General features: G+C 35.6%; 2 protein-coding genes across 6 annotated transcripts; both read left to right on the top strand.

Moving 5' to 3' along the window:
- Positions 1-335: 335 nt before the first annotated feature.
- On the top strand, positions 336-7,362 carry LOC107475948 (hydroxyisourate hydrolase). Of its 2 annotated transcripts, XM_016095650.3 has the most exons (13): positions 336-602; positions 680-743; positions 1,248-1,303; positions 1,438-1,513; positions 1,609-1,680; positions 1,799-1,886; positions 2,131-2,389; positions 3,023-3,138; positions 3,867-4,087; positions 4,212-4,240; positions 4,332-4,419; positions 6,612-6,702; positions 6,938-7,362. In XM_016095650.3, exons 1-13 carry the CDS (start codon positions 447-449, stop codon positions 7,170-7,172), a joined length of 1,551 nt encoding a protein of 516 aa, XP_015951136.1. In that variant the 5' UTR covers positions 336-446; the 3' UTR covers positions 7,173-7,362. The 2 variants fall into 2 exon arrangements, with proteins under 2 accessions (XP_015951136.1, XP_020991703.1); XM_021136044.2 differs by lacking the exon at positions 680-743 and having other exon boundaries at positions 453-602.
- Positions 7,363-7,457: 95 nt separating this feature from the next.
- LOC107475940 (putative disease resistance RPP13-like protein 1) lies at positions 7,458-13,766 on the top strand. 4 transcript variants are annotated; one of them, XM_052257252.1, is made up of 6 exons: positions 7,458-11,662; positions 11,878-11,979; positions 12,175-12,271; positions 12,543-12,638; positions 13,019-13,120; positions 13,228-13,766. In XM_052257252.1, the coding sequence occupies exon 1, from the start codon at positions 8,303-8,305 to the stop codon at positions 11,639-11,641; it is 3,339 nt and encodes a 1,112-aa protein (XP_052113212.1). In that variant the 5' UTR covers positions 7,458-8,302; the 3' UTR covers positions 11,642-11,662; positions 11,878-11,979; positions 12,175-12,271; positions 12,543-12,638; positions 13,019-13,120; positions 13,228-13,766. The 4 variants fall into 4 exon arrangements, with proteins under 4 accessions (XP_052113212.1, XP_020991701.1, XP_020991699.1 ...); XM_052257253.1 differs by lacking the exon at positions 12,543-12,638 and having other exon boundaries at positions 8,519-8,603; positions 8,797-11,662; XM_021136042.2 differs by lacking the exon at positions 12,543-12,638 and having other exon boundaries at positions 12,178-12,271.
- The last annotated feature ends 3,845 nt before the right edge of the window (positions 13,767-17,611 follow it).

Raw genomic sequence — 17,611 nt, 5'->3', positions numbered from 1 at the left:
TTCTAAAATTCAACATTCAAATCTTTTGTACTACAAATTATTTTAAACAAAATACTTTTTAAATTTAACTTTAATTTAAATATATTTAATTTAATTTACAAAAATAACAATTTTTAATATTTATTATATACTATCATTAATTTACTTAATTTACTGCCCGGTTCTCATTCCAGTGGATATATAATATAGCAAGGATGCCGGCCAGCATTTGATCCTAAACTGCTACATCCTTTTGCATAATAAGTGTCATCATCACTTGATTATTTTAGTGTAATTCATAAATCAATATATTTAAATACAAATTATTTATATTTAGACACATTTAGTCCACACAAATATATTTGGTGACTGATGAACTTATCTTGTTACTGAAACCACATTTGAGTGCTTTTATGAAGAAATAGTATAACAGGTTCTAACATAGCAGACAAACACAAGCATAGTTGATGGAATCCAAATCCAAAGCATCCTTCAACCTTGCTTTGAATCTCATTCTCTTACTTCTGAATTTGCCACTGAGAGTAGTTCTTAGTGTTGATGAATACAGCATAAATGACTTCCCACTTGATTTTGTCTTTGGTTCTGGGACAACTGCATATCAGGTTCATCTTTAATTTCTTCATATATACATAAATAATGTAATATATGATTGTTTTTATAAGAATATATATGTATATAGTGGGAAGGAGCTGTTAATGAAGATGGAAGAACACCTAGTGTTTGGGATACCTTTGCCCATGATGGTTGGTATTCCTATTCCATTTTGTCTTTTTCATGAGTTTGTTTTCTTAATTTTTTTTTTGTGTTAAATTAAAAAAAGTAATACTTTCTAGTTTCAATGTATTTCCATAGGTTTATTTTCAGTTTTCTAGAGTTTTGTTTGAAAAGTTAAAGAAATTAAACTTTTTTCAATATTATTAAGGGTATAGAAAAGCACAGGTTCAAAAGCATGCAGAAGCAAAACATATTAGCATAAAAATATTAACATACTTTTATGGATTCACCTAACCTTTCTCTTTGCATAATACAAGCTAGTTGAGCTTTGGTCAAATTGATTCTAGTTATCAAATATTATATAAGTGCGAATATCATTTTATACCCTTTTTAGTAATTTTATCATATAAAAACAGTTTAATCATTAGTCCTTATGATTTTTACATTTTAGGTTCTTAGTACCAAAAAATGGTTTAGTTATATCTATTGTTTAATTATGCACACATGCATTCCTCTCAAATTGTAATTCACAGGTGATATGCATGAAGAAAATGGAGATGTAGCCTGTGATGGATACCATAAATATAAGGTGAATAGACATGGCCCTAGCTTCAATTTATATTCCTTTGCCCAATAATGCATACCTTGTAGTTCACCTGTTTGTTGAAAGTCCTGAAAAAGGTTTTAACATTTTAATTGTTTCTTTGGGAATATATAATGCAGGAAGATGTGAAGCTGATGGTGGAAACAGGCCTTGAAGCCTATAGATTCTCCATTTCTTGGTCAAGATTGATTCCAAGTATATAATACTCAAACTTGTGTACATTTTTATTTCTTTCTTCATTAAAGGCTTTTCTGAATGCATTTGAAAGTTGTGATTTTCTTTGTTCTCAGATGGTAGAGGACCTATCAATCCCAAGGCATTAGAGTTCTACAACAATCTTATCAATGAACTGATCAGCAATGGTTTCATATGAATTTCTTAATTTGTGGAACTATACTTTGAAAATTACTTCCAGAACAGAACAAAGTCGCAATCAGTTCTGATTCTTAAACTGATTTATCCATTTTGTGCCTTGAGCAGGAATCCAACCACATGTGACACTAAACAACTTTGATTTTCCACAGGCACTTGAAGATGAATATGGAGGATGGATTAGTCCTCAAATGATGTATTTCTTGATCTCTTGCACTGTAATGTTGTTAGCATTAGTTCATGAAACTTATACTGAATTAATTACTTTATGCAAAAGGATGTAAATCCTCTAGTTCACTTTATTTTCCTTATTGTTATTATCATCTTGCTTAGCTTCTTCATATGATAACAGGCCTTTCACATTCATATGTGATTTAGCAAACACTATGCATAAAAAAAAAAAAACTAATGGATAAATCACTTGGTGTGTGTGAATGCAGAAGCGACTTCACAAATTATGCAGAGGTGTGTTTTAGAGAGTTCGGTGATAGAGTATTGTATTGGATCACTGTGAATGAGCCAAATATGATTGCTCTAGGTGGTTATGATCAAGCAATCGTACCACCCCAGCATTGTTCTCCTCCATTTTGTGTTAACAAAAGCATCAGGGGAAACTCAACAACTGAGCCTTACTTGGTAGTTCATCACATTTTGTTAGCACATTCTTCAGCTGTAAGATTGTATAGGACAAAATATAAGGTATAATACTATAATACCAGACCTTTAATTTTTCCACAGAAAAAGAGTGTATATTTTACTTCAAATCTTACATTGTATTTTTTTTTTCTAAAATTAGTTTGGAAGTCTCTATAATTTCACTTAATTTTTAATTTGTTACTATAGCTTAAAAGTTTGTAATAAAGTTCATATATATATATATATATATATATTTTAAATTCGATCAAATCATTATAATTTAGACAGTTCTAACTAAGTCTAGTTACTATACTAACATTTTTCAGTTAGGTTCTTCTAGTTGTAAAGTTTGTAGCAAGTCCTTATATTGTACATTAACTTTCAGAAGAAAACAAGCATTTATAATCCAATACAATATAGGAACTTAAATACAAACTTTCAAACTAAGGAAACCAAGTGAAAATCAAGTGAAACTATAAGGCCTCCAAAATAACATATATAATCTTTATTATATTATTTATGTGCTATTCCTTACTAATTTCTGTATGTGGTTAAATGCCAAGAACTTCAACTCATATACAAGAAAAGATTATTCTGACCCTCAATCTATTTATATTGGATTTAGTCTCCTTGCTGAAAATTGTTGACCTGGTTGCAAAAGAATGTGATTCCAGAGATACATGTTTGAATTTGCAGGACAAACAACATGGATTTGTTGGCATCACTATCTACATATTTGGGCTTTTCCCTCATACAAATACAGAAAAAGACAGAACAGCAACTGAAAGATATCGAGATTTTACTGTTGGTTGGTTAGATACAAACACCACACTAGTTCAATTCACTTCTCTTTTGCTTTTGTTTTCATAGTTTTTCTTCTTAAGACAAGTTAACATATATACATAATATGAGTGTATCAATGAAGTTACAATTCATGTTTAACCTTTTTATTCTCAGTAGTGTTTTTGGGCAGAAATACAGAAACATAAAATACAATTTGTTTGAAGGATATAGATACAAAAATAAATAATTTATGCAGAAAAAAAAAATTGACTAATTTTTGTCCATCCGAAAAAGGAGAGTCTTGGAGATGAGTTGTCTCTGTGTGAGCTAAAGGTCACAAATTCAAGCTGTAGAATCAGTTACTAATGCTTGTATTAGGTTATAACAGCCTACATTACACTCTTTAAGTATGACCCTTTTCCGGACCTTGTGTAACGCAAGATACTTTGCAAAAGCTATCTTTTTCTTGTCCATCCGGAAACTGGGGACAATGGAGATGGAGACATAACTATTTTGTCTACTCACTATCTCAGTATTTGTTCTGAGAGACTTACAAAATATAGCTTATCGACCACTAGGCCTAAAGTTTGCTTTATTCCATTGAACATGATACTATTTTTATTTGATCTCAAGTTATTAACACTTTTGAGAGCTTCCTTTTGGGGAAAATATTCTCAAGGAACTTTTATGTCAAGTTTCTGTGCTGGTTATTATATAAGTTAAGATATTGTACTCTTACTTCCCTGCTCTATTGCAGGATTATGGAGCCATTTTTGCATGGAGACTATCCCATTTCCATGAGAGAAACTGCTGGTGCAAGAATTCCATCCTTCACAAATCGCGAATCCGAACTGGTTAAGGGTTCATGTGATTTCATAGGTTTAATTCACTACAGCAATGCTAATATCACAGATAATAGTGAAGCACTCAAGAACAATCTGAGAGATTACACAGCAGATATAGCTGCAAAACTAATCTGTAATGAAATTTCCAACTAGTTGAACTTTCAATTCTCTTAACATTATTTGATAGTTTTCATTCATGTCCACAACTATGTGTACCGTTCATTTATGAATAATGAGTACTTTCTTGGTTTTGGCAGCTGGACTGAATCCATTTTCAAATGAAGAGGTGATTCTTTTCTTTCCTTTTTCATTTTTTTTACCAGTTACATCACTTTACTGTACAACTAACGTGGCTTTGAATGCTTTGACTGAATCAGTACCCTGTCGCACCATGGGGTTTACATGAAGAATTGAATAAATTCAAGCTCCGTTATGGCAATCTTCCTATATTCATATATGAAAATGGTAAATCCCTTTCACTTTGGCATTTCTGATAGTTCTGTATTTTTGAATAAGAAATCATAGATGACCATTAGATGCACATAGAATATTATTCACATACCTACTCCAATAAAAAAATATGTGTTGTCTCATCATCCTGATAAGTGAGCATCTTAAGTTCTATGAAAATTATGACTGAATTATTGAATCCTTGGAGGATTTGTTGAAGATGGGTTTGGTGAACTAACAAAATGAATCACTAATTGCACTAAATTTAACTGCTTGGTATATGATATAGATCAAGATACTTTAGTGGTATACGAAAGTTGTAGAAGGCTTAGAGAAAGAGGGTTGAATCTATGTCCTTTTTTTTTTTATGAAATAACCCTTTAATTATAAACTTTCAATCTGAATATGTTTGAAGTTAGCAGTGGAAAATTTATGAGACAATTTATTTTTGTCTCATGAATATCAGAAAACAGAACAGAGAAGAGAAGAGAGAAGCTGACACCATCATGTATCCTGGTTCAGTTGCCTTGTGCAATGCAACCTACATCCAATTTCTATCACAACAGTGGTGAAATTTTCATTATAGTTAAAGTATTACATACACCAATTTCACATAATTGGCACAATTCTTTCCCTTTCAAGTTCTAATCTAACTTGACTTGACTATGCTAATACCTAACTCTTCACTCTTAGTGCTAATCCAACTAAAAAAGGGGTACTTCACATAAACTGGATACAAGACAATGGAAACATCCTAAAGAAATCTGAAATCACTCTAGATTTTTCATTCAAGTGTATCACTCAGCCTTTTATCACTCTTTGGCTTTTTCATATGCTCTCTCTTTCAACCTTTTACCACTCAAGAAATTACAAAAAAGATATACATTGAAAATTAAATTACAATTTATAAAACATAAAAGAGATTGATGCTTTAACAACCTTAGTTGCTATAGGTAGAACCAGATTCACTTTCTTCTGATTTAGTTCTTCATTCTGGGGGAATGCTTCTTTTACTAGAGAGCATCGTCCACGTTGATGAACTTCTTTAGAGAAAACTTCACAGAACAAAAACCTCAAACCTTGGTTCTCTCTCCTTGCCTTCAGAAGCATAAAACAACTTTCTTTTGTATCTTATTGCATGTTGTTGAGATGTTTTATTTCAGGTCAACTCATCGAGCTATGTACTTCACCAACTTACCCTTTCACATTCTTCTATTAATCCCCAAAATGGGAAAATGAAACAAATCCCTTTTTCTTGATTGAATGCCTAAGAATAGTAAAGAAAAAAAAATATTTTCAATAGTAAACCCAGATCTAAACTCTTGAGCTACTATTTTGTTTCCAAGAAACAATCTTAACCTTTGATTCACAACAGTGTTTATCAGAGGTCACCTTTTCCATGTTTTCCAAATTGGATTGGCAGAGAGTCGGGGAAGAAGAGAAGAGAGTAAAATGCATGCAGAAGTAAATGAATCACCTTTAGCTTCTGACTTAGCTTGATATGGTTTGATGTGGGTGATTAGACCTCAACCTTTTTTGCTTAGCCTTTCTCTTTCTTTCTTCTTTGGTGAATGACTTAGGACGAAGCTCTCTTTCTCTCTCTCTTCTCTGAGTTCTGACCGAAATGAGAAAATGGACGTTGGCTTTGTAGGTAGCAACTTGGAGGGATCAGCATGAGAGAAATGCCTTGGGCTTGGATTTCTTCACTTTTCTCTCGGTCCATTTGATTTCTTTGTTATTTTCATTTGGGCTTTGTTTGAAAGTGTTGCCCACAAAAACAGATTAGCTTGTTCCAAATTGGGCTGTTGCTACATTGAGTTTTGGCCTGCATAATTTAAACAAAATGATCAAAACTAATTGGGTAATTAGTCCAATAAAACCAAGTTGGGTTGGTCTAGTGGTTAGCTCACTAGTCCGCTTAAGCAAGTGTCGGGGATTCGAATCCCGCCTTGTGCATGCAGCAACCCATTGGCCAGCGGCAAACCCTTAAATGGAGCTCAGTACCGCGACGGATTAGTCCTTGACCTGCCGGGTTGGGGGATACGACAATCATAAGTTGCCAAACATCAAGAAAATTTAAGATTTAACTCGACTTAAAAATTTTAATGCATGATATGCTAAGTTTAGGTTGAAATGCATGCATTTTATAATACTGTATAGTTACCGATAAAGATTTGGTTTGCAACTTTGCATTATCATGTGGATAGGTCAAAGAACACCAAGCAATGCATCATTACAAGATGAGTCAAGGGTCAAATACTTGCATGGATATATTGGTGCCACACTTGATGCCTTGAGGTATGGAAAGTGCATCTAGATTCTTTCATCTTCGTGCTTTTGAAGAAATACTAGAGTTGATATTTTGATTATTTTCTTTTTTTTTCAGAACTGATTTATGGAAATTTTAAAAAATATTCTTTTTGAACATAAGTAAAAGCTATTTTNNNNAAAATGGAATCTATTAATAAAACCCATGTATACACTTCTTGTGTTTCCTAATTTTCCATTTCATCAACTTTTTTTTAACTTGCAGAAATGGATCAAATATAAGGGGGTATTTTGCATGGTCCTTTTTAGATTTATTTGAGTTATTGGATGGTTACAAAGTAAGTTATGGCCTATATTACGTCGATAGAAATGATCCGGAACTGAAGAGATATCCAAAACTCTCTGCAAAATGGTTTAATTGGTTCTTGAGAGGTAGAAGAAGCACTTCTATAGTTGGAGCTATGAAGCTTGTAAAGGATCCTTCTCATATTTCTATTTGACACTTCTTTGATGAGTAGGTTATTTAATTTTTTAGCATTAGAGCTTAATGTGGGAATGTATTGGAGAAGTAGAAACCTTTAGTATAATAATTTTTCATTTCTACATTGTATCACAAATGTTGTTGTCAAATACTGATTAAAGCTGTCACCAAAAAAATATAATGATAAAAGCAGAAGAATAATATTTAAAGTTGTTATTGGTCGCGTAAATTTTTATCGTTATATTTATGTTCTTTATCTTATAAATATGACACATAATTAGAAATGGAATCTTACATATACAAGGTTCTTTTGTTCCTTCACCAGTGTTCTAAATCCAAAGTTGAAAATTCATAAACCAAACCATTTAATAAAACATATTAAACTCTCTGCTAAAGGGTAAGATAACATTGAATGTGCCTGTAATAACTTGATAAATATGAAAATGTTGGAGACCAAAATTAATCAAAATCATTGAACCAGATGCCCCACTTTTAGTGGTGGTGCAGTGTTATTTGGCTTCCAAGGCTATGTTCTTTTTTTGTCTTTTTTCTTTTCTTATGCTGCTGTTTAGCAAAGATAAAATGGTTAACTGAGTTAACAGTAATATATAATATATAATCAGTTTTGTGTTGAAGTTTTTTTTTTAAAAAAGGTAGCAGATGCATGCATTGTAGTATGTGACAAAATACTAGTGGATTCACACTATATTTTATCTGCTAATAAAAAGAGAGGTGAACAATTTTTTATGGTATAGAGAAGCGCTAATGGTAGGTGGATTGGTAAATAAATGTACAAGTGGATATTGTTAAACATTTTCCACCTAATGATCCTTTGTAAAGGACATTTAAAAAATGTAAAAAGTTGAAGACCAAAGGCACCGAAAGCATCTCACAGACTTTGGAGAAAGACAACAAGAAGCTTCACATGAACTTTGTCATGAAGACCAAAGGCCAAAAAAGCATATGAAGGCAACATAAATTATTATTGGTTAATTATAATAATCTCAGCCTGCAACACATTACAATAATACTTCACTTAACTTCTACCACTTCCATACTCTCTGTCTTTGTGAGAGAATTCTGAGTTTGGAGTGCAAACAGAAATCGCTTCCCTTTCCTTACCTTTCTTACTTTCTTGCTCTTGTGAGCATGGCTGCTGAACTTGTTGGAGGAGCTTTTCTCTCTTCTTTCCTCAGTGTTCTTTTTGACAGGCTGTCTGATCCTGAGATCATCAACATGATGCGAGGAAAGAAGGTTGACCAGAAGCTGCTTCAAAGGCTGGAGAACATTCTGAATGTGGTTGAAGCTGTGCTGAATGATGCTGAGAAGAAACAGATCACTGACCCTGCTGTCAAGAGGTGGCTTGAAAATCTCCAAGATGCTGTCTATGATGCTGATGACTTGCTGGATGAAGTCGCCACCAAAGCTGCCACCCAGAAGGATCCACCAGGTAACTTCCTGTCTCGCTTTCTCAATTTCCAAGATAGGGAGATGGTTACTAGGATTGAAGAAATCATTGCTAGACTAGAAGATATTGCAAAACACAAAGATATCCTTCGTCTAGAAAAGATTGCAGCCAAGAACATGTCCGGGAGGATTCCATCAACCTCTTTGGTTAAAAAATCTGATATATTTGTTGGCAGGGACAAAGAGAGGGATACCATAGTGAAATTGTTGTTAGATGATAGTAACAATGGTGAACTGTCTGTGATTCCCATCGTGGGCATGGGTGGGATAGGAAAAACTACCTTGGCTAAATTGGTTTATAATAATGAAAAAGTGCAGCAAAAATTTCATGTCAAGGCTTGGGTTTGTGTTGGGGAGGAATTTGATGTTCTTATGGTGACAAAGGCCGTGATAGAGAAAACTTGTAGTCCTTGTAACTCAAATGATTTAGATACGGTTCAAAATCATTTGAAGAATGCGCTAGTGGGGAAGAACTTCTTGGTTGTTCTGGATGATGTATGGAGCAGTAATTGTGAGGGTTGGGAAAGTTTTCTAATTCCTTTTGAATGTGGAAGTGAAGGAGGGAAGATTCTTGTGACAAGCCGTCTTGATACAGTTGCTTCTATGGTGAAAACTAAACATAATGAAGCTCACAATTTGAGTCTGTTGGATGAAGAAGAGTGCTGGTTAGTGTTTGCAAATCGTGCATGGGACCCTGCTGAGTCCCGAGACTGTTCAGATTTAGTAGAAATTGGTAGAAAAATTGTAGAAAAATGTAAAGGATTACCTTTGGCAGCTCAAACCCTTGGAGGGTTATTGCGAGGGGAAGATAGTGAAAATGTTTGGAATGATGTTTTAAATAGTGAAATTTGGGAATTTTCTGAGGAGAAATGCGGGGTTCTTCCAGCATTGAGGATTAGTTATTACCACCTTCCTTCACATTTAAAACGTTGTTTTGTTTATTGTTCTTTGTATCCGAAGGACTTTGAATTTGATAGACATAATTTGATGCTATTGTGGATGGCAGAGGGTCTTTTGCAGCTACCAAAAAGTGGAAGCACTTTAGAAGAAGTTGGTTATGGATATTTTGATGATTTGGTTTTGAGATCCTTTTTTCAACATGCTAACTCTAATGAAAATTCATTTGTGATGCATGATCTCATGCATGATTTAGCAACATTCTATGGTGGAAAGTTCTTTTCTGGAGCCTTCGGACTCAAGAATGCGGCCAAACATGATGCCAAAACTCGTCATTTGTCATATGATCTGATCGACGAGGATTCAATCCCAAAGATATGGGAAGCATGTAGTAGTTTAAAACATGCAAGGACATTGTTGAAAACCAGTTTGATTGCATATGAAACATTCCCAGATGAAAGAGTTGATTCTAGTCACTTACTAGAACAATTAAAGTGCTTGCGAGTTTTGTCATTTAAATTCTTTTGTTATGAGGAAGACTTGTTACATGATTCAATTGGTGAATTGATCCATTTGCGTTATTTGGATCTCTCTGGCCAACCAGTCATGATGTTGCCTGAATCATTGAGTAATTTGTACAATTTACAAACGTTGAAGTTGAGAGATTGCAGTAACCTTAAAAAACTTCCCACCAACATGCAAGATCTTGTAAATTTGCGCCATCTTGATATTCATGGCACTGATTTGGAAGATATGCCAAAGGGGATGAACAAGTTAAAAGATTTGCAGTTTTTAAGTGACTATGTTGTGGGGAAGCATGAAGAGAATGGGATTGGAGAATTGGGAGAGCTAGCAAATCTTCATGGGACATTTTATGTCCAGAAATTAGAGAATGTAATCAGTAGTGTTGCAGCCTCGAATGCAAGGATGGATGAGAAGATACATCTCAATGATTTATCTTTGAAGTGGTCATCAGGTGAAGATAGTGATATTGATGATTCCCAAGTTGAAAAGGATGTACTTGACAAATTAAGGCCTCACAAAGGCCTAAAAAAGCTAAAGATCGAGGGGTTCAGGGGTACGATGCTTCCGGATTGGGTAGCGCACTCTTTCTACAACAACATGACTTTCTTGGAGCTGAGGGGATGCAAGACTTGTTGGATGGTTCCTTCTCTTGGACAGTTACCCTCTCTAATGGAATTGAGGCTTGATGGATTTGATATGGTGAAGATCATTGGTGCTGAGTTTTATAAGAGTGACAGAAGTCATCATCATCATCATCATCAGACACCCTTTAGATCCCTTAAAGCTCTGTTTATTTCTCATATGCGTTGGTGGGAGGAATGGGAGTCATTTGAATGTGATGATGCACCATTTCCTCAACTTAAGCAACTTAGCATATGGGAGTGTCCTAAGTTAAGAGGTGATTTGCCTGCTTTCCTTCCGTCTTTGAAATCACTATACATTGAAGACTGTGAGCAGCTTGGTTGTTATCTGCCAAGAGCTTCCATCATAAGGGAACTAAGAATATATGGCAAACAGGAAGCAAGAATGCAGGACCTACCACTTTCACTGCAACAACTATCAATTGAAGGAAACCAGCTTGTGGAGTCTGTTTTTGGGGCCATGACCCGAACCCAACCAACCTCTATCACAGGGTTATGGATCTCAAACTGCTCATCAGCCATATCATTTCCAGGGAATTCTTTGCCTCCTTCATTGAAAGAGTTGGGGATCATGAATTGCAAGAATATGGAGTTCCCAATGCAACAACAGCATCATCATGAGTCACTAGTTAAATTAACAATAGAAAACAGTTGTGTTTCACTTACATCCATGGTGTTGGAAGCTTTCCCAAATCTGACATCTATCACAATCAAACGATGTGAAAATTTGAGATCTCTTGAGGTGGTGCCACAGTCGCAGTCCCTCGAAGGATTATCAATTGAAGGCTGCCCTAAGATGGAGAACATAGCAGGGGAAAGGCTTCCTGCCTCTTTAAGGTTTCTCTTCATCAGTGAATGTCCATTGTTGGGTGAAAGCATAAAGAGGAAGGACCTCTGCATTTGGCCTACTATTTCCCACCTCAACCACATTTGTGTTGATGGGAGACGGATTTCATGATGACTCAACATCTTAAAACAGGTACAGAATCAACTTTTATCATCTATATTTCATTCTTAACCTTAGGAATCATCATTCTTTATCTTATTTACCACTTGGTCAAGCCACAATATAAGAACGCTGCACTGACAAGTTGCATGAATTAAGTATCTTGGTTTTTGACACAACTTTGTTTCTTCAGCTTGTTTTCATCAAGTTTCATTACTTAAAACAAATTTCATCTGATGTTATTGCAGATTATGTCATTTGGTGAAAAAAAAAGTGAGACGATTTTCACAATGACAAGCCTCAACACATTCATTGGGTTCTATTATGGTACTGCAATGCAGCACATGAAGGTAAAGCTCTTTCATCATGTTGGTTCTACAAGGCAAAAAAATATCAATGGACTAAGCATGCTTTAAGAAAGATCTTGTAAATACAAAACCGAATCTTCTCTTTTGACACTGTTAATCACCACTCTACTCAATGAGCATGCTTAAAGAAAGATTTGTAGAATAATTGAGTTATTTGTTTCAATTTTCTTAATGCAGAAGATCTTTCAAGTTTTGGATGTAGTAATTCTTTGCTGGTTGAGTACATGGACAAGGAGCTATGCATATATAGTAGAAAGCTGGACCACTTTTAGAGGTATAATCCGACACTGCATCACTCTTTTGACTCATAACATTTCTTGTACAATATACCTTCTCATACACCTTTTTAACCGTTGTGAATAAGGATCTTGCTTTTGCTACATTGAAATATGTACAACCATCACATGTGCATGGTGTGGCCTATTTTAATGAGATCATAAACAAATAAGCACAGGGATTAAATTTTTTGTGTCCTTTACCAATTTTCCACAAAACTCTTAGATTATTGTTGTTGTTGGGTGTTTTTGTTTTTATTTTTATGATAGCATGGTAAAACATGGTTTATTTGGAGCAAGTAAGGCTGAATGGCTGATATGGTGGTTCCAATATAATGGAAGAAATGAATTCTGAGCCATGTCAGAGTAAGTTTTTAGTTTTAAGTAGTGTTATATGGTTGTTACTGTTATTTTATCATAAGTAGTTGTTTAGGCCATAAGTATGTGTGAGAAGTATTGAGCAAGTGGCATGACTTATAAGCTTAAACAAATGGCCATAATTTTTTTTCTTTTTCTTTTTTTTTTTTATGTCAGAGTGAGAGATTAGGGATTTTGGCCATAATGTTATATATAAACTACATACAGCATAGACTTGCTTTATTCTAATTCTAAGTGCAAATGCAATGTTTAGAATGTTATAATTTTATAAATTCAAAGATCATCCCTTGAGAATGATGAAATCTGTACCTTCCATTCTTTGCCTTTGTCGTTAATGGTTTTTCTTCTTTTATTCTTATTTCTTTCAGTTACTTTTGCACCATGCCTTGTCTCACACCCAAATCTAAGGCCTTTCATTACCTTTCTTGGTGTTGCTCTTGCTTGCTTGCTCATGGCCCTCATTGGTTTCGGTATGCCATTTATTATCTTGGTTTTAGTTTCCGTTGAATTGAGAAACTAACTTTGTGATGGTAAACATTTATGGTCTGGTTTCTAATGTTTGTTTTGGTGCAACAAGAAAAATACTGAAGCAAGTTGGAGTAAGCACAATTTGGAGAGCAAAGGAACCTGGGCAAGAATGATTTCACAAGGCGCGGTCTCTGTATCAATGAGAAAGCAGAATGCATGGAAGACATCATCCTTGTATAAAATCAAAAGAAGAAATGGATGATGTAGAACAGAATTTGCAAGGACAAATAAACCAATCAAAATGCAAAAGAAACACTATCAATGATAAGGATACAGTTGGAGCAGCCTGTCAAAATAGGCAGAAAAAGGGGAAGGGAAAACCTTAGTTTTATAATTGATTGATATTGTGCAATCATTTTTTTTTTCTCAAGTGTTTTCGTGTCTTCATCATTTCATTTTATTTTAAGATAGCTGATATGAGTTATTCTATTCATCAGAAATAGAGAGCTTAGAAAGTGAGAATCAATTTCTGTTATGAAAAAAAAGCTAGAGAGCTTGGATGTGAGAAATTTGTATTTGTATTTGGCTTGAATTGGTATTTGTAACTTGAATTTGTTTATAGTGAAAAATTCTACCATTTGTTGTGGTTGAGATTGGATGTAGATCACACTTTGGGATTGAACCAAGATACATCGTAATGTTCGTCTTCTCTATTACAGCTTTCATTCACAATATCATTAAAACTGTCATCTGCATATTTTTTTCTGCAAATCCTGAGATAACTTCATAAAATCAGTCCTCCTCTTTTTATTTTTATTTTTATTTGTTTTGTGTGAACAAATGAAGATGTATTGAGAATGTTACTATATTACAAACATGAAGTGCACAGGGCAAAGGTTTTGGTAGCTGCTACTTTTGTATGTTACTAATAAGCAAGGATTAGGCGGTGTTAGGTAATTCTGTTATGTCCCTTATAGGTTAGTCGTGTTATAGCATTTCTCTTCCATTTTTCGTGTGTAATAGCATAGTGCAATAGGTTTTTTTTGGTGACTAAACAAAAAGAAACAAAGAAAAAAAAAAAGATGATTATCCTAAATCAACAAGCATAAGATGCTGAAGCTCATTACAATGTTCCGACCAAATAACATGAGTTGGATTGGTCTTGACCGCATATCTCGCCAGCCAATCTGCCACAGCGTTAGCATCACGGGTAATCCATTCAAAATCCACAACCCAAGGTCTTGATAGGAGCTCCTGTATCTTCTGAAGAATATCAACCACATCACAATTTAGCCCATTTGCCGGATTTTTTAAAATGTGCAAAATGTCAAGAGAATCTGTTTCGCACACAATATCTCTCAAGCCATAATCCCAAGCTAAAATCAAACCCCTCCAAACAGCAAAAATCTCACATCTGACGATAGGCACTGGAGGATAGCTACTAGAACAACCCGAAATCCAACGCCCATTAGAATCTCTAATAACACAACCAATTCCTGCTAGGTTCCAATCAGAAAACAGACTCGCATCACAATTAACTTTAAAAGTGTCACCTGTTGGAGGTTTCCACCTCCTTCGATCCTTGAAAGTTATACACTTGGTACTGGTAGACTTTCTTAAATCATTAGCAGTAATCCGAGCCATAGCAACAACCTTATAGTTTGACCACTGATCTCCATTATTGAAAATATCATTGCAACGATGCCTTCACACCCACCAAAGACCCGCCCCTACAATTGCCTCATTGCCCGGCATGACCTTTCGAATCCAAAATTCCAAGGGAGTACCTTCAAATGAATCAATAAGCAAAGGATCCAACATTTGCCAAATGCATCTTGATTTCTCACAATCCCTAAGACAATGCTCCATTGTTTCCAGATCTTCATTGCATCTCGAACATCTGTCCGAATCAGTTAAATGACGCTTGAACCGGAAGGCATTTGTCGGAAGCGCATTTTGTAGACTCAACCACATCATCATCTTTATCTTCTCTGGCAAATTAAGGCGCCAAATCCACCCACAATTGCTATTTTCGATCGAATTCACTTTCTTTGTCAGGAGCCAACGATAACCTTCTCGAGAGCTATAGGCTTTTAGTGATGCGGGCCACCAAATCCATCCGGGCTCCGATTCTGACATTAAAGGAGGTCCAAGACTGTGAAGAAACCGTTTGACCTCATGAGAAATCGGCGTTACAAGCTTATCCCCCTCCCAAGTACCATTGCTCCACAAATCAGCAAGAGAAAAATTTGTTTCATATATGTGAACATAAGACGTAAGCTCACAAAGTTTGCCAAGAGGACTCCACTCATCATACCAAATCGATTGTTGCATATTTCCCACATTCCATCGAAATCCTTCTTTTAAGATATCATAAGCCTTTAGAATATTCCTCCAAGTAGTTGAGGCATTGTGACAATGACTGCTGCCCAAGTCCTTGGAGGTCTGGAGATATTTGTGAGTTAGAACCTGCACCCACAACTTGTTCTTATTATTCAAACAATTCCAAACCAACTTGCCAAGTAGAGCCATGTTCGCACAGAGAGTATCTCTAACACCCAAGCCACCTGCCTTCTTAGAAGTTATAGAAATGTCCCACTTGACCAACGGCAACCCTCTCCCATTCGCTTGACCTTTCCATAAGAACTGACGCATCAAAGAATCAATCTTGTCGCACGCATACTTTGGAAGAAGGGAAACTTGCATATTGTAAACCAGAATAGAAGCCATCACCGCATTCACAAGACAAAGTCTGCCTGCCTTGTTAAGCAAGCACCATTTCCAACTAGCAAGTTTTCTCTGTATCTTGTTAATGACCTCCTGCGCCATCTTCCTAGAAGCCCTATCATGACCAATATTAACTCCCAAATATATACTAGAGATCCCTGAAAGCACCTCTTTTCTTCTCGTTGAAACATTCTTGGAACATTGAGCCTTAGATTTATGGATATTCACCTTCAGTCCCGACGCTTGAGTAAACATATCCAGTGTCTTCATAACCTCTGTCACCTGAGTTTTTGTTGCTTTACAGAATAGTAGTAGATCATCAACAAACATCAAGTGAGAGATTTTTGGGCCATGTCTAGAAACAGATACGGGGATCCAGGATCTTTGAGAGACTTTATGCGATATAAGACAAGAAAGATTCTCTATACAGAGCACAAAAAGGTAAGGGGACATGGGATCCCCCTGTCTCAGCCCCCTCATAGGTTTAAAGCTTTGAAGCCTATTACCATTCCACAGAATAGACAAAGAGGACAAAGTCACACAAGCCATGATAAGATTAATAGTAGCCACAGAAAAACCAAATTTGATCAAGGAAGTTTCAAGGAATCTCCAGTCTACTCTGTCATAAGCTTTTTCAAGATCAATCTTAAATGCCATAGAACCCTTCTTCGACTTGGTTTTCCTCATGAAATGCATTATTTCTTGCGCAATTATTATATTCTCCGTTATTCCTCTCCCTGGAATAAAACCACCCTGAAGCGGTCCAATGATCTCAGAAAGGAAAAGACGAAACCTATTAACAAAGACTTTTGTAATAATTTTGTAAATCACATTACATAAACTAATAGGACGAAAATCTTTCAGGTAAGACGGAGCTTCAACTTTGGGGATCAGAACAATGAATGTGTCAAACACAGCCGCACTGATGTTCTCACCTGCAAAGGCTTTCTTCACTAAGCCCCACACATCACTGCTAAGAGATTCCCAAAATTCTTTATAAAAGAGAGCTTGAAATCCATCTGGACCCGGAGCCTTGAAAGAATTCATGCCGAACACAGCTCTTTTCACCTCTTCGAGAGCTACTGGTTCAACAAGCTTTTGGTAGGCCTCTCTACTAAGAGAAGGACAAGGGAATTCCCCCATGGCATCCAAATTAACTGCCTCCCTTGTAGAGAAAAGTTTTTGAAAGAAAGATTTTGTTTCCGATTCCAAAACCGTCGCCTCAGAAGACCAAGTGCCATCTTCAAGAAACAATCCATGAATCTTGTTCCTTTTTCGCCTGATTATCGTTTGAAGATGAAAAAAATTAGTATTTCGGTCTCCACATCTAATCCACTTTTCTCTAGATTTTTGGTACCACATTAGCTCTTCTTGGATGAGGATAGAATTCAGCTCCTCATGCAAACCTTGCTCTTTAATCCGCTGCTCCGGGTCTTCCCATCTTTCCAGAGACACTTAAATATCATTTAGTTGTCTTTCAAGCTCCCTCTTTTTAACAAACACATTTCCAAAAATCTCTTTATTGAAATTAAGCGCATCCTTTTGGACTTCAAGCAAACTCTTAATAACATCTGGGGCTCCTTTACTCCAAGCTGTATGAACAACATCCCGAAAGAGGGGGTCGGTTAACCAAGCAGCTTGGAATCGAAAAGGACGGTTACCTTTTTTAGCAGTCCCCTCCTTCTTGCATCTAATGAGCAAGGGGCAATGATCAAAATGAAGACGCGCTAACACATCATTATATGCCTCCGGAAATAAAAGGCGCC

This window comes from Arachis duranensis, chromosome 2, assembly GCF_000817695.3.
Source record: "Arachis duranensis cultivar V14167 chromosome 2, aradu.V14167.gnm2.J7QH, whole genome shotgun sequence".
NCBI lineage: Eukaryota > Viridiplantae > Streptophyta > Magnoliopsida > Fabales > Fabaceae > Arachis > Arachis duranensis.
Note: the sequence above shows the minus strand (reverse complement) of the source record. Positions and strands in the feature narration are given on the sequence as shown.

Bases quoted from the DNA above. Each gene is read 5' to 3' on its own strand.
- LOC107475940 (XM_021136042.2), top strand. From the start codon at position 8,303: ATGGCTGCTGAACTTGTTGGAGGAGCTTTTCTCTCTTCTTTCCTCAGT.
- LOC107475948 (XM_016095650.3), top strand. From the start codon at position 447: ATGGAATCCAAATCCAAAGCATCCTTCAACCTTGCTTTGAATCTCATT. The intron at 1,681-1,798 runs GTTTCATATGAA...TGCCTTGAGCAG, and splicing joins CAATGAACTGATCAGCAATG to GAATCCAACCACATGTGACA. The intron at 1,887-2,130 runs GTATTTCTTGAT...GTGTGAATGCAG, and splicing joins TGGATTAGTCCTCAAATGAT to AAGCGACTTCACAAATTATG.